The sequence below is a fragment of the Symphalangus syndactylus genome, chromosome 6, assembly GCF_028878055.3.
Source record: "Symphalangus syndactylus isolate Jambi chromosome 6, NHGRI_mSymSyn1-v2.1_pri, whole genome shotgun sequence".
In the NCBI taxonomy this organism is placed as follows: Eukaryota; Metazoa; Chordata; class Mammalia; order Primates; family Hylobatidae; genus Symphalangus; species Symphalangus syndactylus.
In genome coordinates this window covers 40,118,922-40,145,479 of record NC_072428.2, presented here as the reverse complement: position 1 = coordinate 40,145,479, position 26,558 = coordinate 40,118,922, and the positions used below count along the sequence as shown (strand labels likewise).

The 26,558-nt window shown below is 36.0% G+C and overlaps 1 protein-coding gene across 34 annotated transcripts in view; it reads right to left on the bottom strand.

Annotated features, from left to right (window-relative positions):
• Window positions 1-26,558, bottom strand: part of SOX6 (SRY-box transcription factor 6) — a 792,566-nt gene that overhangs the window by 85,967 nt on the left and 680,041 nt on the right. For 31 of the 34 annotated variants that reach the window (XM_055282275.2, XM_055282287.2, XM_055282273.2 and 28 more), the window contains one exon: window positions 3,273-3,422. In XM_055282275.2, the coding sequence (XP_055138250.1) occupies window positions 3,273-3,422 (150 nt within the window). The remainder of the gene's footprint in view (window positions 1-3,272; window positions 3,423-26,558) is intronic. The other 3 variants (XM_055282277.2, XM_055282288.2, XM_055282291.2) reach the window with 1 other exon arrangement.

Sequence of the window (26,558 nt, the reverse complement as noted above, 5' to 3'; positions counted from 1 at the left end):
CTGATTTTTCTCATTATTCATATTTTTTGCTGCTTTCCAAGCCTGATATTTATTGAATGGATGCTACGCATTGTGAATTTTATCTTCTGGGGTGATGAAGTTTCTGTATTTCTTTAAATATTTGAAAACTTTGTTCTGAGACACAGAACAATTTGATCCTTTTCTAGACTTACTTCTAAGCATTGTTAGGCAAGGTCAGAACAGCCACTAAGTAGAGGTAATTTGTCCCCACTACTGAGGTAATACCCTTCTGGGGACTCTACTTGATGCCCATGTGTCAGGAGATCTTTCCACTCTGACTATTTCTGGTCCTTTGTGAATCTTGCAGCTGTTTTGTTTGCTACATTCTGGTGTTTCCCCTTACCTCAGGTTGTTTCTCACATGCACGTGCTGATCAGTACTCAGCGAAATGCTCAGGGGGAGCCTTTTGCACATCTTCAGCATTCGTTCTCCATGCAGCTTGCTCCTCTCTGGTACCCTGTCTCACAAATTCCATCTGCATTAGCAGCCCTAAACTCTGAACTCTGTCTCTCTACTCAGGGAGCGTATGAAGCTTCCTGCATAGTTGCCTGGAAACTTCCTTCCGATAGTGAGCTGCAACAATTGTAGTGCTTGCCTCACTTGTTTCTCTTCTCATAAGAATCACTGTCCTGTACTACTATTGTAAATGTCTGAAAACCATTGTTTTATATAATTTTGTCCTGAGTTTTAGTTGTTTAAGCTGGAAGAGTAAATCTGTTTTTGTTCCTTCATCATAGTTGACAATGGAAATCCTCTAGGTGTTTATTTAGGATCTCTCCCAGTGTACAACTAGATATTTCAATCACAACCACTAAAACCACCACATCATCTTCTTTATTATCATAATGACCAGCAGCAGCATCACCACCATCACTAACATTTATAGAATACTCACTGTAATACTAGAGGGTGTATTTAAGATCTATAATAATATTAACTCCAATTTTTTTCAGAGGAGAAAACTAAAGTAGAAAGACACTAAGTGGCTTGGCTAAGGTGATATAGCTAGTAAAAGTGGTAGAACCAGTATTTTAACAGAAACATTCTGACTTCTGATGTTGACAGTTATAGTAGACAAAAATTCCAGGGGGAAAAGGTACATCAGATCATCTATATTTATTTTTGTTACTTTCAGCAAATGTTGCCCATATTCTGTCTGAATTTAATATAAGTAGTCATGTTGTACACAGAGAAAAAGCAATGACTATAAAGAGAAACGTGAGAAATTTTGGTAACCACAGTTCTTTAAATTAGCAAACCTTAAGATTATTTTCAGAACATCTTCAGTAATAGGAATTATATTTTAAATTTAAGAGGTTTGCTTTATGTTTTGGTCTATATATTTTTACCCATATATACAATAAAAAATCTAATAAGTAAAAGAAATATTTCCTTTGTTATTAACATAGAATATGGTCAAGTCAAATTACCCAGAGAGATCTCTAAGAATTTGCATGTGGTCAAGTGCGTAATAAAATTCAGCTGGCTCACAAAGATGGAATGGAAAAGCAGATATAAACTTGAATTTAACCAAGGAACATTTTACTCATCCAGTAAAGACTTGGTTTGGTGAGTTCCAGTTGGTCAACTTACTTATAAAATGACTTATTTATGTTAAGATATTTAATACTCAATAGCTCAAGTCACTGATGTTTGATATACTCATACTCTAACAACTACGAGTAAGCAAAGTGTCTTTGAGTTGGAGTATTCTCTTACTCATAAACACAAACTCTGGGAACATAAAATAGTCTGTTTCCATAAGTGATTCTGTCTTATTAAATGTAAACTTCCTATTGTCATATCTCAATATTCCTAACAGCAGAACATAAATGTTCTCCTATTTCTTTGGAGAATCTAAAAGAATAGGTGGCATTAAATTAATTCCTTTGGCTGGAACATAGACTACCTCTCTTAATGATTTTCACTTTTTTTGATCTGGTATTTGGGATCCACTTTTTTAAAAGACTTTCTGGAATCTCAAAATTCCCACATGCAAATTTTAGAAAACAAAACAATTTCAGTGATTGTATAGCATCCAATGATTAATTTGGTTGGCTCAGCTGTTTCCCTTGTGACGATTTAATAATTGCAAAATTTCTCCAAATGCAGTACTTTCATCACATTACAATAAAGCATTTGTACTTAGCACACTCCTCCAAGTAGATAAGTCAATTATACAAAACAATTGTTCCTCTGTTTGAATTTGATAATTCAATGTAGAAAGCGACTGCAATCATAAAACCAACAAGTACCACCTATAGGTACCAGCTGCAGCACAAAATTGCAGTGGCTCATCAATTTCCCTCTCGCCAAGTACCTCCTGGCTGCCTAGTTTCAAGACACTGAAAATTAATGGGTGCAGCACACCAACATGGCACATGGATACATATGTAACAAACCTGCACATTGTGCACATGTACCCTAAAACTTAGAGTATAATAATAATAATAATAATAATAATAATAATAAAGAAAAGACATCTATTAACGTCCCAGACATACCTTGGGAAAGCCTGCTTATCCTATCACAACTATATGGCATCAAAAGCATTATTAGGCAATGACAATTCATTCCTTAAAGCCCACATTTTTTTTTCGTGAATCAAAGAGCATTTATTAAGGATACAGTATGGATCAGGTATCATGTTAAGACCTTTCATATTTACGATTTTATTTATTTGTCCCATTGTCCTCATTGTAAGGACAGTCTTCTTTTTTTATTTTATTTATTTTTTTAATTATACTTTAAGCCCACATTTATAACTAGTTTTGAATGAGAGATCTTCATCAACAAACCATACAGAGTCCAGCATCAAATTATATTTTGCACTTCTTTTTAAATCTAATGTTTCAATATCCCAATTCTCTGGTCCTATAAGTTAACTCCCTCCCTGTTTAAGACACATGAAGAGAAATGCCACAAGTCCATGACAAAGACTGGCAATAAAATCATGGCCATTCATGCCAATGATCATTAAAAAATAAAAGCCAGAATCCAAAGGGGGAAAACTCTCGAGAAGTGAGTTTGCAGATTGAGGTAAAGATCTCACAATATGGCACTATTGTTATCAAAAGGGAAACATCTGTTTCTCAATGCTCAATCATGAAATTTACCATAAAGAGGGACATTTTGGGGTTGCTTTATGTTGCTATGTTTCCTGCTGTTTATGCCCAACATAGCCTGCTTCACTATCTTTCTTGTGAAACTTTTTTCTAAACTGTTTCCACAATCCTGCAAGGCGAGTGTACCTTAACTTGAGTTACAGGGCTGGTCCCTCTCTTTTCATTTTTTATCCCAGTAGGTGAGACCGTCCCTGCTGTGTTTGGTGGCTGTGGAGTTGATGGCATCTTTGCTCCAGGTGACACCTGCATGCTGGCCAGCTGAGCGGCATAGAGCTGCTGCAAAACACGGAAGACAAACATTGATCTCTTTAAATGCAGCTGAAATTGAGTTTCAAAAAAAAAAAACTTACCATATTGTTAGGTTTCTCAGACAGCCTTGTAATTTCTTTTTCACTATTTTTAAAAAAGGAAGCTAAGAGAAAGCAAATAATAAAACAGAAAGAAAAAGGACAGGTATGGGAGCCATAGTTCTGTTTCTGGTCCTTCTAGCAACAACTTTATGATCCTGGACAAAGGATTTGATCTCTTTAGAATTCAGGTTTTTTTTTTTAATTGTACAAAAAGGAATTCGACTAAGTAGTCTCTAAGATGCTTTTTAATGCCTAAAATCTTTATTAAAAGTTATTTAAACGTCTGGGATGTCCACTTGTATAATATTAATATTCATGAATTAAGAAACTAACCTGAACATTTCTAAGGATTCTTGGAAGAACTGTATCATTCTTATTCAGCTCCGACTCTGCATCTCTGGGTATTCTGATCCTTCTGAATAATGAGTGCTGTTCCCAAGGCCACTAAGGCCTAGTGGCAGTCATTGTTTACCCAGGGTCTTATTTCTAGGCAGCATATAACATAATCCTCAAGAGAATATGGCCAGATTGGTAGCAGTTTTGTTGTTATTGTTGCTTTTTAAGTCAAGCTTCTCTGAACCCAAACCAGGTAACAAAGTGCTTCCTTCATGCTTCCAAACAGATCACACTTCTCTCCTCAGGTCCTGCCTTTGCCTGGGACTCCACATTTATCTTCATCATATTCTCATTGCTATTTCAAGGCCTTTTCTGAAGTATTTCCTACAGTTCTCTTTGGCAAACCAATTATCTTATTACTCATTCTACTTACTCAGCTTAAAATGGGTCCTCTTCTCTGAGACATGATAAGCAGACAATCTGACATTACAAATCTTTAAATTATCAGCCTCAAAATATGTTGATTTCACTAAATTAAAGCCAAAGATTGAAAGACAGGTGGGCTAACCTCTTTTCACATAATTTTCATTTTTATCAAAGTCATTCTTGTATACAGCTTTACAAGATAAATAGTACTTGAAAGTTTTAAAAAACAAAAGACCAAAACAACAACAACAAAAAGAGCATGACCAAAATGTACAGTGCACAGTCTCCACAGCTTGCAGGATGACCTTCATTTTCCTACCCTGGTCCTCCTTATCTCTCACCCCCTGTTCTGTGGAGACCATTCCCTTCAATTCATTTAATGGTTTAACTTGTATTTATATCCTTATTTGTAAATCATTCTAAATGTTATATCATTACAGTATAAAGGAAAATGAAAGTTTCACTTTCCTACATTGAACCCCACATGTGCTCCCATGCTTCTCTCTCCAATCTCTTAATGTTAATGTCACGAATTTTAAAATTAGCGTTTACTGTTTTATATTATTTTATGAAGATACTAGCTATGTAGTAAACTGTACTTAATTTTATTTTTCAACTTTTCATTTTGTTAGGTTTAAGATTTGCCTCATATTTTGTTTTCATAATTTTTATGTAACTATCACTAATTCTCAAACTCTGCATGAAATCAGTAAAACTCTACTCAATGTAATTGAATATATCAGGTAATCTGTGAGTCCTGGTTTTTCCCTTGGAGACATCCTTCTTGGAATTCTCAATCTCCTTGCTCCAAATCTGAACTAATTTATTCCTCAGGCCTACCTACTGCAGGTCTATGGCACTTGTAATTCCTTTTGCCTCTCTTATACTGGTGTCCTTGTTTCCTGGGTATCATGTTTTCTTCCCTTTTAGTTAACTGTCTCATTTTGGTACAAGAGCTTTCTGAGAAAGGTGAATGTGAGATTAATTATTTAGGAACTAATATTCTTCTCACTTGGTTGTAGTTTGACTGGTATAGAATTCTAAGTTGAAAATAATTCTGCCTCAGAATTCCAAAGATATTGATCTGTTGCCTTCTATTCTTGTTACTAAGGAAGCCTGACACTATTTTGCTTCCTGATACATACATTCCTTTGTATGTAATCTATTTTCTCCTCTAAAAGCATCAGGATCTTCCCTTTCCACTGAATGTTTTGAAATTTCACTATTATGTCCTTCTGTTGACTTTTACATTCATTGTTCAGTCTTTTCAATCCAAACTCATGTCTTTGTATTCTAGGAAACTTTTTTGATGTTTTTCATTGATAATTTTCTCTCCTCTGTATTCATATTTGATAAATATTAGATTTCCTTATTAACCCTCTATTTTTCTTATTTTTTCTTTCTATTTGCTAATCTTTGACATTTTGTTATACTCTATGACAGATTTTTTTGCAACTTCATCTTCCAAAACTTCTCTGAATGTTTTAAAGTTTCTAACATTATATTTTTAAAGATACTCTTATTCTCTGATTGCTTCTTTTTATAGCATCCTGTTCTCTATTCTGTTTGACAATATTAATTATAGATTTCGGTTTGTTTTTAATGTTTTCTGTTCTCTGCATTGTTACCACTCTTTTCTTCCAAGGTCTTTGAGCTCTTTCATATTAGGGGCTTTTCTAAAGTGTCTGGTGTTCATTTGCTGTTTATTCATACATAAAAGCAATGTACTAAAAAGCTGACTGGAAGGTCTAAGTACGGGGTAGACTTATTGATTTATGGGCTTCAGCATAAGGTAATGATGCAGAAAGTCTGCTTTTTCATTGGGAAATCACAAATGTCAATATCTACAGGTCATTTATCTTAGACTAGACCATTTTCTTGGAGAGATGTCTTCAAATTCTTGCCTTGATTTGTGTATAGACTTTTATGCCATCATTACATGAGCCAAGCAAGAGAAAGCAGGAGAAGAATCTCATAGTCTGGTCTATCCTGCAGATTCCCTGATTTTCACCATGGCACATCACTCATTCTCAGCTATGCCTGGTGTCCCAAGACATAAATCTCTCAAGTTCTACTTTTCAAGAGAATAAATCTCCAGTGACTTCTGTGGTTACGTGCTCATGGGGCTGGAAGGGAGGAGGCAGGGATGGTAGTTACCAAGTTGCATGACATTAGGGAGGGATCATCTTATATCTATTTTCAACCAGTCATCCTGTGATACATGATGCCTTCAATTCCTAAGCATTTTAGAGGTTCGGATCCCAACTGGGCTTGATTCTTTTTGGCTTTACACTCCTAAAGCTTAGGTATCAGCTTTCTCTTTTTTGCTAAGACAGTTATAACTCATCTATCCATTTCTCATATTCCAAATTTTTTGTCTTCTCTTTCCATTTCTACTTGAAGGTTTACACCTATAATCCTTAACCATCAATTTACTAGGATTTGGGTAAAACTGGTAACAAATGAAAATGTTAATCTGCTATGATTAACCAGAAGTCAGACACTCGAATCTTAATGCTGTTTAATGCTTGAAAACTTCATTCAAATATTTTCTTTTCTTCTTATAATCAAAATTAAGCTATTACCTTGATGGTCACATTTCTATCATAATAAATAGAAAGCTTCCTAGATCATCAACCATGGAGAAAATAGCTCAAACTTTGCCATATGAGTAGGGGAGAAAAAACAGGTGGTTTGAATGTAATTTCCAGCATTTCTATCATTCGGATGGACAAATAAAAAAATTACAGTAATCAAAAACAGACCTTTCAGCACATGTAATTAAATGAAAGCTTAATAAAGAATAATTTGCAAGAGCCAGATGTGCTTAAGTCATGATTGTTGCTTTCTTTGGAACAATTTTTCTAATATAACAAGCCTCTAAAGAAATTAAAGTTTCATAATTCTGTATGTAATGACTCAGTGGCAAGAAAAATTCACAAGCAGAGGTCAGTCAAATTGCTAGCACTTAGGCAAAATGAGGGGGGCATCTTTTTGGTTTCTCTTTTACTCTGTTGTATCATCTTCCTTTGAAATTCAGCCAGATGTCTTCAAAATGGGGACAGGTCAAGCTTCTGAAAATGTCTGCTTGGATTAAGGCAGTGAAAAAAAGTTCTATACTGAATGGAGTCAAGATGTTACGAGATGAAACATGTTGACTATATAGTCCTGTAGCTGGTATCATAACCAATATATCCTACTATGAGTATTAAAGAGTCAGGAAATCTTAGAGATGCTAACAGTCCTTGGATATCATTTATGCTTTTTACCTCAATCATTAAAAAGATCAAATGAATGTCAATTTTAATCAATCTTGAGTCCTTTGGGAAATTTGAACTAGTGAAAAATGCAGAAAAACATATTTTTGGAAATAAATCTATTTTTTTTAAAAAGTTGACTATGAATCCTTCAGATTGAGTGAATAATACAATTACTTTTCAGGAAAAGAGTAGTGTTAATTGCTTCTTTTAAAGCTCTGATAATCATTAATTTTACAGCCCTTTGAAGTGGGTTGTACCTAAGGAAGGCAAGACCACATAAACTCTGAGATTCCATAGAGCTGGTTCTTGTGAGTTGTGATTACTGATACATTAGAGAAAGGAAGAGGTACAGCCGCATTCCATAATCCTTTTCAAAGCTGGGTAAACTGGACAGTAGGCTATCAGGTAAGATTTAGTAGAATGGGCCTTGAAATAGAAATCAGAAAACTGAGTCCAGTGAAAAGATAGAAGGTATTCACAAAAATTAAAATACCCATATTCTGTCTAACAAAACATATGATTTTAGTATAAATATCACTCTATTCAGATTGAAGATTTTAAATTTGTCTTGGATAATATGAATGTCATTAAATGAATAGGTATAAGCTTACAAAATAATTTCACAGCTCACCCTCTAAACTAACATCAGTTGAATTTGTTCCATGTGTAAGGCTCTGTGTTAGGAGCTGAGGAGAATTCCAAGCACATAGCTCTAAAGGAGATATAAAATATAAATCCCTAACACTTGATTTGCACTTTTCTTGTGGTGTTTGTCAGTATTTTAAACTTTATGTGTAATTATGCACATGTATCTTATCCTGCTTGATACACTGTAAGCTCACTGAAGGCATGATCTAATTATTTTTGAATGCTTAGCACCAATAATGGTGCCTTGCAAATAATAGATACCCAATCAATAGTTTCTGATTTAACACACTATACAAAATCATTGCATATTAGGAAGGAAAGACAGTGTCTATAAATGAGGCAACACAAGTGGTACATCATTATATTTGTTATATATATGTGATGAACAATTTTATGATATTAAGGTTAAAAAATAAAAGGCAAAAATTTCAGTCAAGTTTAATCACACTGTTTCACAGGAAATTATTCTTTTGAAGTAGTTTGCTAATATTTTGATTAGATAGCTGCTCAGTAACTGTTAGCTTCATTAAACAGTAGTAGCATTTCTAGACACCTAAAAAATTTTAGCTGAAAACCAAAGAAAGAAGGCAATCCCAGTTACAATAGCTACAAAAAAATAAAATACTTAGGAATATATTTAACCAAAGAGGTGAAAAATATGTACAAATTAAACTATAGAACACTGATGAAAAAAATCGTAGATGACACAAACAAATGGAAAAACATCCAATGGTCATGGATTAGAAGAACTGGTATTGTTAAAATGACCATACTGCCCCCAAACAATTTACAGATTCAATTCAATCTCTATAAAAATACCAATGTCATTTTTAACCAAATTAGAAAAAACAATCCTAAAATTCATATGCAACCAAAAAGAGCCCCAAGAGTCAAGGCAATCTTGAGCAAAAAGAACCAAGCTGGAGGCATCACATTACCTGACTTCAAATTATACTACAAGGCTATAGTAATCAAAACAGTATGGTACTTGTGTAAAAATAGACACGTAGATCAATGGAACAGAATAGAGAACTCAGAAATAAAGCCACATACTTAGAGCCAGCTGATCTTTGACAAAATTGATAAGAACATGTATTGGCAAAAGGACATTCTTTTCAATAAATGGTGCTGGGAAAATTGGATTGCATATGCAGGAGAATGAGACTGAATGCCTATCTCTCCCCATATACAAAAATCAACACAAGATGGATCAAAGACATAAATGTAAGACTGAAACTATTAAAATACCAGAAGAAGACTTAAGGAAAACTCTTCTGGGCATTGGTTTAGGCAAAGAATTCATAACTAAAACCTCAAACACAAAAGAAACAAAAACAAAAATAGACAAATGAGAGTACGTTAAACTAAAAAGCTTCTGCACAGCAAAATAATCAACAGAATGAACAAACAATTTGCAGAAGGGGAGAATACTTTTGCAAATGGCCTTAAACTTTTCTAATACAAATTATACTGTTTGAGCCATAACTAATGAGTAGTACCATTTTTTCTTCTCAGTCTAGTTATTAACACAGATAGTCTAGTTAATAACAGTGTAGTTATTAACAGTCTAGTTAATAACACAGATAGTCTAGTTAATAACAGTGTAGTTATTAACAGTCTAGTTAATAACAAAAAAAACAAAAAACTATTTATTCTAACCAAATAGCTTTACTTAGAAAATCTCTTTGCAGACTAATGGTTTAGGAACAGAAAAGGTTAAACTCTGATTAACTATTACATAAGGGTCTACAAAAATGTCATTCTACATATAATTCTCAGATCATAGTTCACAGTCATAATGATTATAATAATGAATATTCGTTTCTAAACATAGTTCAGGTTTAAAAATCAACAATATAGTAAAGCTTATGACAGGCTTAGCCAAAGTCCCATAAACATTTGAACTTAGGCGAAGACTGTTTCAGCCTAAATATAGAATGTTTTTCCTGTTTCATTTTTGAAAAATTCACACTGATTGTTTGGGATATTGAATTGTTTCTTTATCCAAGATATATAAAAGACCTACAGTGTATATGTGTAAAAATAAGCCTAATGAAATATTTTTTCAAAATTATAAAATTACTTATTTTATAAAAGCACTTTAAGAAATGATTTTACTTTATGGCTTAAAATGTTCCACCTTTATTACTGGCAGCTTTAATAAAGCAGCTAGCATTAAAATTTTGGTAAGCTCAACAATGACACATTTGACACACAAAACTGAAAGGACATTATCAAATCATTTAGGTTAGTCTGACTTCCTTATTCTGCCAATGAGCTAAGATCTAGCAAGTAGCTTGCCCAAGATCGTATAATTAGTATTGGAGTTAGAAGAAGAACTCGCTAGCTATCACATCAACATTACCAGAATATCTATCACTTAAAAGTAGAAATGGATATAAAATTAGCCAACTTTTGCACCTTTCAAGCACATTTCCAGCATCGATAAATTTGACCAATCTCGTAAATAAATTGAATTAAGAAAGCCCTGTGAAGATCTCACCAATCCACAAATAAATACTTCTAACAGTATTTGCACTGCTTTGTGTGCTGTGGCTAGCTTTAAAGATAAATCTGTCTTCCATTTGGATCTTAGTGACACTTTAATAACCAAGCCTGTTTAGATTTAAGCCAAAGCAGTAGGTCCTACCAATCAGACTCAGCCTCATGGTGAAACCCTTCAGTGCCTTCCAGTACACATAATGGTCTATAGCAGGACCTAAGAAATGTATTGTGTCAGAGATTTATGTTATACCATGACTGCATTTGACAAGAGAAGCACGCTTTGTCCAAATATAGCCAAGCTGATGTCAAATTATAATGGGTGGTGTCACGATGTAACTATATTTACCAGAATTTGAAATATATATATATATATATATATATATATATATATATATATATATGTATATATATATATATATATACATACCTGCTTTCTATGATACAATCATTTAGGATCTCAAATGGAGTGTGCCAAGCAGAAAAAGTACAAGGCCTTTTCTCATTATAAACATATGATTTTCATATAGCAACATAACCAGTCATCTAGTCTTCCAATAATCACTCCAATTCATTCATGCATTAATTCAACAAATATACATTGAGAACTAAACTCAGTGAGGCACTGGGCTGGATATTTTACATCTATTATTTCATTTAATCTTCACAATAATTATATAAGATAGAAATTATTATCCATTTTAGTCAATCTTACTTTTAAGCCTGTATTCTTTCTGCTTTTAAAATTAAATTATTTTAAATAAGCTACACGGTGAACCACAATGAAACCAATTTCTTGTTCCTAGCCACCAGAAAAGAATCACTGTCCAAGGAGAAGAAAGATTCTGATGTGACTGCTATTCTGAGCTCTCAAATAGAAAATTGTATTTTCAAATGTCTTACAGTTACTCTCTAAAATGGCATTTCACAATCTTCAAATGGACAAGAAAGAGGTAACAGCACCACCAGTCACCTTGAAGGAATAAGTGTCACAATCGGATCTAGACAATGTCCTTCTCCAAATCTTCAAGCCATGGTAGAAAACCCCTAAAAAATTAACCCCACATTAATAGACTGATAAGATAAAAGGAAGAACTATGCAAAGTATAGGTAGACATAGTAGAGCTTGATAAAATGGGAAATGAGGGGGCCTTAAATTGGGACCAGTATGCTCCAGTATACAAAAACTAACAGTAAAAAACAAGGCACAACCTTACACACCAAATTCTTTTTGGAATAGATTCTTCTGTGCTTTGTCATTTCAATTTAGAAAGGACATTTTAAGTAGCCTGCTAGAATCCACCCCGGAAAGAAAGAAATAAAAATCATCTCTCAGAATACTTCCAAACTCATTCTACAAGGCCAGTACTACTTTGATACCAAAATCAGACAAAGCCATATATATATATAAAGCCATATATATATATATATATATATATATATATATATATATATATATGAAGCCATATATATATGAGGCCTATATATGTATATGAAGCCATATATATATATGAAAACTACAGGTTAATACCTCTGATGAATATTGATGCAAAAATCCTCTACAAAATACTAGCAAACCAAGTTTGACAATACATTAAAAAATATCATTCATCATGACCAAGTGGGATTTATCCCTGGGATGCAAGGATGGCACAACATATACAAATCAATCAATGTGATACATCATATCAACAGAATGAAGGACAAAAATCATATGATCATTTCAACTAATGCTGAAAAAGCATTGATAAAATTCAACATCCCTTCCTGATTAAAAAACCCTAAAAAAAACTGGGGATAGAAAGAACATGCCTCAATAAAATAAAAGCCATATATGACCAACACACAGCTAATATCATACTCAATGGAGAAAAACAGAAAGCCTGTCCTCTAAGATCTGGAACATGACAAAGATGTCCACTTTCAACACTGTTATTCAACATATTACTGGAAGTCTTAGCTAGAGCAATCAGACAAGAGAAAAAAACAAAGGCTATCCAAATTGAAAAGGATTATGTCCAATTATCCTTGTTTACAGAAGATATGATCTTATATTTGGAAAAATCTGAAGACTCCACAAAAACCCTATTAGAACTGATAAACAAGTTCAGTAAAATTGCAAGATGTAAAATCAACATGTAAAAATCAGTGGCATTTCTATATTCTAACAGTGAACAATCTGAAAAAGAAAAAGTAATGCCACTTACAATAGTCACGAATAAAATTAAATGCCTAAAAATTAACTAAAAAAGTAAAAGATCTCTCTTAGGAAAACTATAAAATACTGATGAAAGAAAGTGAAGAGGAAATCAAAAAATGGAAAGCTTTTTGTGTTCATGAATTGGAAGAATCAATATTGTTAAAATGTCCATGCTACCAAAAACAATCTACAAATTCCATGCAATCCATATCAAAATTCCAGTGACATTCTTCAGAGAAATAGAAAAAAAATCCTAAAACTTATGTGGAACCACAAAAGACCCAGAATAGAAAAAGCTATTCTATGTAAAAGGAACAAAACTGGAGGTGTCACATTACTTCAAACTATACTGCAGAGCCATAGTAACCAAAACAGCATAGTACTGGCATAAAAACAGGCACATAGGCCAATGGAACAGAATAGAGAACCCAGAAACAAATCCACACACCTACAGTGATCTCATTTTTAACAAAGCTGCCAAGAACATATGCTGGGGAAAAGACAATCTCTTCAATAAATGGGGCTAGAAAGACAGGATATTCATATGCAGAAGAATGAAACTAGACCCCATCACTAGCCTTATACAAAAATCAAATCCAAATAAATTTAAAACTTAATTGTTAGACAAGACCTCAACGTATGAAACTACCACAAGTAAACACTGAGGAAACTCTCCAGGATATTGGTCTGGGCAAAGATTTCTTGATTAATATCCCACAAGAACAGGCAACCAAAGCAAAAATGGACAAATAGAATCAAATCAAGTTAAAAAGTTTCTGCACAGCAAAGGAAACAATCAACAAAGTGAAGAGACAATCCCAATAATGGGAGAAAATATTTGCAAACTACTCGTCTGACAAGGGATTTACAACTAGAATATATAAGGAGCTCAAACAACTCTTTGGAAAAAAATCTATTAATCCAATTAAAATATGGGTAAAATATTTGAATAGGCATTTCTCAAAAGAAGACATACAAATGGCAAACAGGCATATGAAAAGTTGCTCAACATTACTAGTCAGAGAAATGTAAATCAAAACTACAATGACATTATCATCTCACCCCAGTTAAATGACTTATATCCAAAAGACAGTCAATAACAAATGCTGGCAAAAACATGGGAATCCCTGTACACTGTTGGTGAGAATGTAAATTAGTACAACCACTATGGAGCACAATTTGGAGTTTCCTCAAAAAGCTAATAATAAGAGTTACCATATGATCTAGCAATCCCACAGCTGGTATATACCTAAAAGAAAGGAAATCAGTATATCAAAGAGATATCTGCATCCCCATGTTTATTGCAGCACTGTTTGCAATACCAAAGTTTGCAAGCAATCGAAGTGTCCATCAACAGATGAATGAGTAAAGAAAATGTGGTACTTATACACAGTGGAGTATTATTCAGTCATAAAAAAATGAGATCGTCATTTGCGACAACATGATGGAACTGGAGGTCATTATGCTAAGGGAAATAAGCCAGGCACAGAAAGACAAATGTCATGTGTTCTCACTTTTTTATGGATCTAAAAATCAAAACAATTGAGCTCATGAAGATAGAGAGTAGAAAGATGGTTACCAGAGGCTAGGAAGGACAATGGGAGGGTTCGGAGGAGGTAAGGATGGTTCATAGGTACAGATAAATAGAAAGAATGAATAAGATCTAAGTTGATATCTCAACAGGGTGACTATAGTCATGCCCAAGGCCATGGGAGCCCACCTTTTGCATCAGTTTGACCTAGATGTGGGACATGGAGTCAAAGAAGATCATTTTGGAGCTTTAAGATTTGACTGCCCTGCTGGATTTCAGACTTGCATAGGGCCTGTAGTCCCTTTGTTTTGGCCATTTTCTCCCATCTGGAATGGGTGAAGTTACCCAATGCCTGCACTCCCATTGTATCTAGGAATTAACTAACTTGCTTCTGATTTTACAGGCTCATAGGCAGAAGAAACTTGCCTTGTTTCAGGTGAGACTTTAGACTTGGACTTTTGGGCTAATACTGGTACGAGTTAAGACTTTGGGAGACTGCTGGAAAGGCATGATTGTGTTTTGAAATGTGAGTCATGAGATTTGGGAGGGGACGGGGCAAAATAATATGGTTTGGTTGTGTCCCCACCCAAATCTCATCTTGAATTGTAGTTCCTATAATCCCCATGTGTTGTGGAGGGACCCAGTGAGAGGTAATTAAAACATGGGGGGTGGGTTTTTCCCATGCTGTTTTCATGATAGTGAATAAGTCTTGGGAGATCTGATGGTTTTATAAAGAGCAGTTCCCCCGCACACACCCTCTTGCCTGACACCATGTAGGACATGACTTTGCTCCTCCTTCACCTTCTGCCATGATTGTGAGGCCTCCCCAGCTATGTGGAACTCTGAGTCCATTAAACCTCTTTTTCTTTATAAATTACCCAGTCTCTGGTATGTCTTCATTAGCAGCGTGAGGATGGACAAATGCAAGTCAATAATAATTTAAATGTACATTTTTAAAATAACTAAAATGGTGTAACTGGATTGTTTGTAACACAAAGGATAAATGCTTGAGAGGATGGATACCCCACATTGTATGATGTGATTATTATGCATTGCATGTCTATATCCAAACATTTCATGTACTTCATACATGAAATATATATTTACCTACAATGTGCCCACAAAAATTAAAATTTCAATTTAAAAAATTCTCCTTCAAATACTACCTTCCTATTTGTAGAGGATAAAGAAAGGAAGAGGAAAAAAATTACTATTCTATAGAAACAGATTCAATCAGTGCTACAGAAAAACGTTATCTCTTATCCTTATATTTATCCCCATTTGCTATAGTTCCACAAAACATCAGGGAACCCCAGGCCTAGCCAAGTTACCCTGTAACAGATCCTCTTCTAGTGTGACAGACATCATTCAAGGGGACAATAGAAGTTGGAGGAAACAAGTAGGGTAGGGTAGGGTAGGGTAGAGAGGCATCCCTAAGGAGATGTCATCATTTATTTGATTGATGCTGCCTAACACCAAGCCTCAAGCCTAGTTCAGTTCTCCAGGGATATCCTGGATTTTGTTACCTACTCAAAACAATGCTGATGACCACTTCTTTGCCTACCAAGCAAGACATATTATAAAGCTGGACAAGTTCAGCTGTGAGAAAGTGGAAACGGTGACAGGGGTAATTAAGCAGCCTAATTTTGTGCTTGTTTGGCACAGAGAAGAAAGTGTGTCCACAACGAGTCATTACAGACTGAAGAGAAGGGTGAGGAGAGAGCTTCAAATAATTATTTGAAAGAGATCACAAATACTTTTACTTTTCATAAATCTCCAATGTCAACAAAATGATCTAGGAAATATAGCTGTGATTTTATGGAAAGAAAGAACTGAAGTCCTTTTTTTCAGCATAAAAGGTACTTGTTCAACTACACTCCTAATATTTGAGATGAGAGAGCAGGAATAGGGGAAGAACTACTACATTCCCAGTCCTACATATTAGGTTTATTCCCAAGTAAATCTCCTTGCCGCTCCTGCATATTTTTCTATTGCACCATTTTTTCCTTTCTTATTAAAACTACCTGTCTGTCACAATCCTACTCATCTTTTCAGTCTCAACTCAAGAACCACTTTTTCCTTGAAGCGTTATCTGACTACTGCCTCCTTTGTGCTCCTATCATAGCTCAACCTTTGACCCTGTGAAAATTATGGAATTTCTTTTTTCTTCCCATATTTTTTTTTCCCACCAAATTCTGAGCTCGTTAGGGGAAACACTGAGGCTTATATATCTTTATGTCCCTAGCACCTAACATAATGCCTGACATTTTCAGAGGTTCTGTTAATGCTGACCATTAAAACCTCTTTCATATCCATTCTTGCCTCTATCTTCTGGGAATTGCTATCATTTCAGCTCACACCCGTTTCTCCAGAGGTGACCTCCAGAGATGGAGGTCATCTTTCTTCGTTTCTGTCTTCTTACAGTTATAAGCATGTGGGTTCACCATGTAATGCACTGATTTTCTTGCAAACACCAGAAAACATAATGGTAGCAGAAGAAAGAATTGTGAACATCATATTCTAATACAATCTCTTTGCTATGCAGATGGAAAAAAGCTCATGCCTAGGAAAGGAAAGTGATATGCATAAAAATATCAGCTTGGTGAATAGTAAGTAGAATGAAATCTAGAACCCAGGTTTCTTACTTTCTCTATCAACTGTTCATACATACTCATTTCTCATTGTGTTCTGTTCTCTTAGTGAACTGCAAATAGAATTTGTACATTCTATCACAACTTTTGGTTTGGGTTATATGAAAAAAATGTTTTTTCTACCATTCTCCTTAAAGAGAAATGTGCCTTACATGTACTCGTAAAGTAATCTTGGGCACCGTAGGATAATTTAGGTTGTAGAATTTTATTTTAATATTTGTTTTAAAATGTACATATTTTAAACTGCAACCTTAGTAATTAGGTTAAGGTAATTATAATCATGTTAAGGTGTTTTCAGATTTTTAAAATCTGTATTTTTATGCAAATACACATAAAGGGCCAAAAATTTGTCTCAGATGAGAACAGATTTATTTTCACCCACTTTGAGACTTCTGCCAATTGCCTTTTCACAACAATCAAAAGAAAAATGGAACAAGCATTGACTGTAACCCATGAGAACCAGGACCCATTTGATTCATTCATTAACCCCTGCAGTCAGCTCAAGAATGTCAAGAACAGAAAAATAAATTGAGGCTGGGCACGGTGGCTCACGCCTGTAATCCCAGCACTTTGGGAGGTCGAGGCGGGTGGATCATGAGGTCAGGAGATTGAGACCATCCTTGCTAACATGTGAAACCCCGTCTCTGCTAAAAATACAAAAAATTAGCCAGGCGTGGTGGCGGGCGCCTGTAGTCCCTGCTACTCGGGAGGCTGAGGCAGGAGAATGGCATGAACCTGGGAGGCGGAGCTTGCAGTGTGCCGAGATTGTGCCACTGCACTCCAGCCTGGGCAACAGAGTGAGACTCCATCTCAAAAAAATAAATAAATAAAAATAAATAAATAAATAACAAAAATAAATTGAAAGAATACTTTCCCTAGCTAAAGGTCCTCTTGACTATTTTTCCAAGCACTGGGTAGTTTGCTCCTCTAACATAACACTTTGAGCTAATGGAGCAGAGGCTGCATTGGGTGTGGAGGTGAGGAGAAGCTATAGAAAGGAAAAGAGAATAGGCTCAGATCAAAGGTCCTACCCTTACACTAAGAAACTTAAAAAAAATCTGAATCCATCAGATAACAAATCACCCAGTCCACTGTTACAAAAGTAAGTTGGAATTCATTCTTGAATTGCACCAATTATTTTGGAATGCATTCAGGAGAGCATTTCCTTATGGAACATAGTTGCAAATAATTAAGAAACAATGTGGGGAGAGGGGGCCAAGATGGTAGACTAGAAGCAGCTCATGTGTGCTGTGCTCACAGAGAAGAAACAAAAGGGTTAGTGAACACTGACCCTGCAGGCCAATCATCTCTGAAACCACGTCAGGATCCATTAAGGCAACAGAAGGACACAGAGAGCAGAGACGAGTGAAACTGGGCACAGTCTGTCTGGGCTCAACGCAGAGCCAGGAGAACTTCTCTAACATGGGAAAGGGTGAGAGCCCCCTGGTGGGAGGGCTCACTCTCCACAGGGACCTGTGCAAGACTAGAAATGGGAGAATCCCCCTAACCCCCTATATGCCTCCCATCACACTTCTAGACTGAGACAGAGAGCTACCCAGCCATTTTACAGAAGCAATTCTTGAGTCCAAGTGGACCTCTACAAGCCTTGGGACTGAGAACAGATCAGCACCAGCACCATAGGTCCAACAGAGGTCACAGTTGTGGTGCCTAAGAGCAGTAAGATTGCTTCACCTCCCCTTACCAGACAGGGCTCAGCACCAGCTTCTGGCCCAGTGGTCCCACTTCAGCCTGAACTCAGCCAGCAGCTGTAACTTCCTCTTGTCCCAGGAAACACCCAGACAGCAGGGCAGGCAACCTTGCCAAACCCCTCCACTGGTAGCCAGGCAGGCAACACCTGCTAGAGCTTCTAGCCCAGTGGTCTCACTTCTATCTGAACTTAGCCAGCAGGTGCAGCTTCCTGTTGTCCTGGGAAGTACCCAGAAGGCAGGGTAGATGACTCTACTCAACCCCACCTCTTGTAGCCAGGTGAGCAACACATGTTATAACTTCCAGCCCAGTGGTTCTATTTCTGCCTGGATTTGCACGGGGACACAGCCTCCTGTTGCCTTGAAAACACCCTGATAGCAGGGCAGGCAACTCTACTGAACCCCACCTCTGTATCCAGACAGGCCACACCCACTAAAGCTTCCAGCCCAGTGGTCTTGCTTCTGCCTGAATTCTACAGGAAGGTACAACCCAGTCTTTCCCCAGGAATAACTTGAATAGAAAATTAGGGCTGACCTGGCAAGGATACAGCTTGTCTTCCAACTGTCGTCCCTGCCTGAGGGACCCCCATAGACCAGAACACCTAACAAAAGAAATGTAGACATGGAGATAGTAATTGGAGGGGCTCCTTCAAGACCAAGACTAGAATCAAAGCCAGTCAACTGAACCCACCTTTTACCATAATTCGACCCCCAAGGGCATCTAAGAAGACAAAACAAAAAAAAAGAAAACATTCAAAGGATAGCAGCTTCAAAGACTGAAGGAACATCAGCCTACACAGATGAGAAAGAACCAGCGCAAGAACTCTGGCAACTCAAAAAGCCAGAGTGCATTCTTACCTTCAAATGACCACACTAGTACCTCAGCAATGGTTCTTAACCAGGCTGAAATGGCTGAAATGTCAAAAACAGAATTCATTTCTGACTTCTATATGGATAGGAATGAAGATCATCAACATTCAGGAGAAAGTCAAAACCCAATCCAAGGAATCTAAGGAATATAATAAAATGATACAAGAGATAAAAGACAAATAGCCGTTTTAAGAAAGATCCAAACTGAACTGAGAGAGCTAAAAAACTCACTTCAAGAATTTCATAATACAATTGCAGGTATTAACCAGAATCAACCAAGTTGAGGAAAGAAACTCAGAGCTTCAAGACTGCTTCTCTAAAATAACTCAGTCAGACAAAAACAAGAAAATAAATAATAAAGAAGAATGAATGAAACCTCCAAGAAATATGGGATTATGTAAAGAGACCAAATCTATGACTCTTTGATGTCCTTGAAAGAGAGGAATAGAAGGCAAGCAACTTGGAAAACATGTTTGAAGATATCATCCATGAAAATTTTCCCAACCTCACTAGTTGGCCAAAATTCAAATCCAGAAAATGCAGAGAACCTCTGTGAGATACTATACAAGATGACCATCCCTGAGACATACAGTCATCAGATTCCTCAATAGCAAAATGAAAGAAAAAATGTTAAAGGCAGCTAGAGAGAAGGACAGGTAACCTCAAAGAGAACCCCATCAGGCTAATAGAAAACTTTTCAGCAGAAACCCTACAAGCCATAAGAGATTGGAGGCCTATATTCAGCATTCTTAAAAGAAATCCTGACCATGAATTTCATATTCAGACAAACTAAGCTTTATTTTAAGTAAAGGAGAAATCAGACCCTTTCCAGACAAGCAAGTACTAAGGGAATTTATTACCAGCAGACCTACCTTACAAGAGGCCCTTAAGGGAGTGTTAAATATGGAAAGGAAAGACCATTACCACTCACCACAAAAACACACTTAAGTACGCAGACTAGTGACAGTATAAAGCAACCACACAATCAAGTCTGAATTATAACCAGCTAACAATATGATGATGGGATCAAACCTGCACATATCAATATTAACTTTGAATGTAAATGGGCTAAATGACCAATTAAAAGGCATGAAGTGGCACGTTGGATAAAGAAAGCAAGACCTAACTATGAGCTGTCTACAGAGACTCATCTCACATTCAGTGACACCCATAGGCTAAAGGTAAAGGGATGGAGAAAAATCTACAAGGCAAACAGAAAACAGAAAAAAGCAGGGATTGCTATGCTAATTTCAGAAAAAAACATACTTTAAACAAACAACAATTTAAAAAGACAAAGGAAGGCATTAAACAATGGTAAAGGGTTCTATTCAATAAGAAGACCTAACTACACTATGCACCCAACACAGGAAAACTCAGATTCATAAAGCAAGTTATTAGAAACCTATGAAGAGAGTTAGAGAATCATACAAACATAGATTTCAACACCCCACTGACAGTATTAGACAGATCATCAGGCCAGAAATCTAACAAATGTATTTGGGACATAAACTCAACATTTGACCAAATGGGCCTAAGAGATAGCTACAGAACCCTCCACCCCACAAAAAAAAACAGAATATACATTCTTCTCATTTGTACATGGCAGATATGCTAAAATTGACCACACAATCAACCAACAAGTTAAAAAAATAACAAAATCATACCAAACATACTCTTGGACCACAGCATGATAAAAATAGAAATCATTACTAGGAAAATCACTCAAAATTGTACAATTACATGGAAATTAAATAGCATGCTCCTGGATGGCTTTTGAGTAAACAATGAAATTAAGGCAGAAATCAAGAAATTCCTTGAAACCAATGAGACCAAAGATACAATATACCAGAATCTCTGGGATACAGCTAAACCAGTGTTAAGAGCAAAGTTTATAGTGCTAAATGCCCACATCAAAAAGTTAGACAGATCTCAAATTAACAACCCAATATCACAACTCACTATCCTAGAGGAACTAGAGAAACCAAAGGAAGCCAACCCCAAATCTAGCAGAAGACAAGAAATAACCAAAATCAGAGCTGAACTGAAGGAAATTGAGATGCAAAAAACCATAAAAAAAATCAACAAACCTGGTAATTTGTTATTTGAAAGAATAAATAAGATTAATAGACCACTAGCTAGATTAATAAAGAAAACAGAACAAATAAACACAATTAGAAATTACAAAGGGGACACTACCACTGATGACACAAAATAGAGAAAACTCTCAGTGACTCCTATGAACATGTCTATGCAAACAAACTAGAAAACTTAGAAAAAACAGATACATTCCTTAAAACATACAACTGCCAAAAATTGAACCAGGAAGAAATCAAATCCCTGAATACACCAATAACAAATTCCAAAATGGAATCAGTAATAAAAAGCCTACCAACCAGAAAAATCCCAGGATTTACAGATGGATTCACAGCTGAATTCTACCAGATGTATAAAGAAGAGGTGGTGCCATTTCTACTGAAACTATTTCTATACACCAACAATGTCCCAACTGAGAGCCAAATCAAAAACTTAATCACATGCACAATAGCCACAAAATGAATTAAATACCTAGGAATACAACTAACCAGGGAGGGAGAAGATCTCTATAATGAGAATTACAAAACACTGCCCAAAGAAATTACAGATGATACTAACGGAAAATGAATGGAAAAACATGCCTTGCTCATGGATAGGATGACTCAATATTGTTAAAATGGCCATGCTGCCAAAAGCAATTAAACAGATTTAATGCAATTCCTATCAAACTATCAATGACATTCTTCATAGATATAGAAACATCTATTTTAAAATTCATATAGAACCAAAAAAGAGCTTGAATCGCCAAGGCAATCCTAAGCAAAATATAAAGGTGGAGGATCACATTACCTGACTACAAACTATACTACAAGGCTACAGTAACCAAAACAGCATGGTGATAGTAAAAAAAAAAAAAAAAAAAAAAAACTGACACATAGACCAATGGAACAGAATATAGAGCCCAGAAAAAAAGTCACACACCTACTACCATTTGAGCTTTGAAAAAGTGGACAAAAACAAGCAATGGGGAAAAGACTCCCTATTCAATGAATGGTGCTAGAATAACTGGCTATCTGTATTAGTCTATTTTCATACTGCTATGAAGAAATACCCAAGACTGGGTAATTTATAAAGAAAAAGAGGTTTAATAAGACTCACAGTTCCACATGGCTTGGGAGACTTCACAATCATGGTGGACAGCAAAGGAGGAGCAAAGGCATGTCTAATATAGTGGCAAGCAAAAGAGTGTGCGCATGAATGTTTATTGTGGCACTGTTCACAATAGCAAAGACTTGGAACCAACCCAATGTCCATCAATAATAGACTGGATAAAGAAAATGTGACACATATACACCATGGAATACTATGCAGCCATAAAAAAGGATGAGTTCACGTTCTTTGCAGGGACATGAATGAAGCTGGAAACCATCATTCTCAGCAAAATATCACAAGGACAGAAAACCAAACACCACATGTTCTCACTCATAAGTGGGAGTTGAACAATGAGAACACATGGACACAGCGAGGGGAACATCACACACCAGGGCCTGTTGGGGGGTGGGGGGCTGGGGGAGGGATAGCATTAGGAGAAATACCTAATGTAAATGATGAGTTGACGCATGCAGCTAACCAACATGGCACATGTATACCTATGTAACAAACCTGCACGTTGTACATATGTGCCCTAGAACTTAAAGTATATAATAATAATAATAAAGAAATTCAAAAAAAAAAGAACAAAACAAACAAAAACGTGTGTGGAGGGGAACTGCCCTTTATAAAACCATCAGATCTCATGAGGCTTATTCACTTCCTGTGAGAACAGCACAGGAAGAACCTTTCTCCATGATTCAATTACCTCTCACTGGGTCCCTCCCATGACACTTGGGGATTATGGGGGCTACAATTCAAGATGAGATTTAGGTGGGGACACAGCCAAACCATATCACTATCCATATGCAGAATACTGAAGCTGGACCCCTTCCTTACACCATATACTAAAATCAATTCAAGATGGATTAAAGACTTAAGTTTAAAACCTAAAACTATAAAAATCCTGGAAGATAACCTAGGAAATACCATTCTGGACATAGTTCCTGGCAAAGATTTAATGACGAAGATACCAAAGCAACTGCAACAAGAACAAAAAAATGACAAATGAGATCTAATTAAAGACCTTCTGCAAAGCTAAAGAAATTATCAACAGAATAAATAGACAACCTATAGAATGGGGGAAATATTTGCATACTACAAATCTGAAAAAGGTCTAATATGCAGAATCTATAAGCAACTTAATAAGCAAAAAACAAAGAACCCCAGTACAGAGTGGGCAAATGACATTAATAGACACTTTTCAAAAGAAGACAGACTCACAGCCAATAAGCATGTAACAAAAGTGCTTAATATCTGTATTAGTCCATTCTCCCACTGCTATAAAGAAATACCTGAAACTGAGTAATCTATGAAGAAAAAAGTTTTAATTGGCTCATGGTTCTGCAGGCTGTACAGGAAGCATGGCTGGGAGGCCCTAGGAAACTTATAATCATGATGGAAGGTGAAAGGGAAGCAGGCACATCTTACATGTCTGGAACAAGAGGAAGAGAGAGAAGGCGGAGGTACTACACATTTTTAAACAACCAGATCTCATGAGAACTCACTCACTATTATGAGAACAGCAAGAGGGAAATCCACCACGATGATCAAATCACCTCTGACCAGGTCCCTCTTCCAACACTGGGGATTACAATTCAACATGAGATTTGGGTGGGGAAACAAATCTAAACCGTATCAATATCACTAGAGAAATGCATTAGAAAAATGCAAATCAAAACCACAATAAGATGCCATCTCCCACCAGTCAGAATGACTATTATTAAAAAGCCAAAAAATAACAGATACTGGTGTGATTATATACTGCTTGTAGGAATGCAACTTAGTTCAGCCATTGTGGAAAGCAGTGTGGTGATTTCTCAAAGAACTTAAAACAAAAGTACCATTTGACCCAGCAATCTCATTATGGGGCATAAACCCAAATGAATATAAATCACTCCACCTTCAAGACACACACGTGTATGTTCACTGCAGCACTACTCACAATAGCAAAGTCATGGAATCAACCTAAATGCCCGTCATAGTAGACTTGATAAATAAAATGTGGTACATAGACACCATGAAACACTATGCAGCCATGAAAAAGAAGCAGATCATGTTCTCTGCAGCAAAACGGATGGAGCTGGCAGTCATTATCCTAAGCAAACTAATGCAGGAACAGAAAATCAAATACCACATATTCTCACTTAAAAGTATGAGCTAAACTTCAAGAACACATGGCCATAAAGAAGGGAACAAGAGACACTGAGGCCTACTTGAAGGTAGAGAGTAAGAGGAGGAAGAGGATAAAAAAATACCTATCAGATACTATACTTATTACCTGGGTGATGAAATAATTTGTACAACAAACCCTTGTGACATGCGATTTATCTATATAAGAAACTTGCCAAAAAAAAAAAGTTGGAGATGAAATACTTAGTCTCTCTCTCTCTGCTTTTTCCAAGTATTTTTTCTTTCAGGGTGCTAAATAAAATATGTTAACATATAATGCCTTATTTACAGAAATAAAAGTTAGTTATTGAAACAATTTGTAACTTGAAGTAAGAAATTCAAAAAGGTGATAATTAGGGCAGTTGAAAATCAGCATTATGGGGATAGATGTGTTTTCCTTTTGTTTCCAAGAGCTGGAATCTCTCCCTGCTGAAGAGATTCAGTTCTCTAAATTTGCTCCAAGTGGTACAGCTTATATTTGTAATGTTCCTTTATCTCTTGTCACAAAGCTTTAGCTCATCAGGTAAACCTTAAATAAGTACATCTTGACTCTTCTAATAAAACATAAAAACTCATCAATGAGTCCAGAAATTATATTTGAAATCTAAGGATTATTTCCCACAAACTAAGAGTCATAAGGAAGTTCTCAGTGTGTACATATATTTTAGTACATGTGCTGAGTCCAATCATGTATTTTTAGTAAATGAATATATGTCAATTTACCAATATTTGAATGTGTAATTTCTTAGTAAACGAAAGGTTAATTCAGTCATTCAATCAAATATTATTTATTGAGTTGCTACTATGGGCCAGGTATCATTTTGGTTTTGGAAAAGCAGACATGGGCAGTGACTTTGTGGGAGGAGGAAGGGAGAACAAGACAGATAAGCATATAGATATGTAACTCTGGTGGTGATATGTGCTATGAAATATAAAGTGATCAGGTATATGAGTATGAGGTGGGGTGGGAGGCTTTCAAAGAGGTCAAGAAAACTCAGAGAAGGGGACATTTGAATAAAGACCTGAGCTAAGTGAAAGAGTAAGCCATGTCATTATATGAGGATAGCATCCAAGCAGAGGCAAAGTATAGTTGAAAGTCCTATGGCAAGGGTGTACTTGTGCTTGGAATGTTTGAGGAATAATGAAGAGACCAGTGTAGCTGAGCTGGGCAAGAGGTAATATGTCAGGTGTCAGAAAGATGGCAATGGGGCCAGATCATGTAGGTCTTATATACCATGAAACTGACTTTGTGTTCCATTCTGAGTTTCTGAGTTTCTAGGAAACACCATTAAAACAACACGGCAGACCTGGAAATCCCTCAGCAATACCCACATAAGAATCTGGAGATATGCCAGGGCTGCCTTGCCTTGGCCCACAATGACTGCCAAGGAACCAGATGCTGTTGCTTGAAAAATAATCTACACTGCCCAGCTTCTATGCCCTTCGATTTCCATCCATAATGAAGCTTTCAAAAGAACACAGAATAAAGGCAAGCATGGGTAACTGTGTAATGACAAGAAAAAGGTCTTTATTTAAATTGTGAAATATATATATACTTGAGAAAACAAAATTGCACA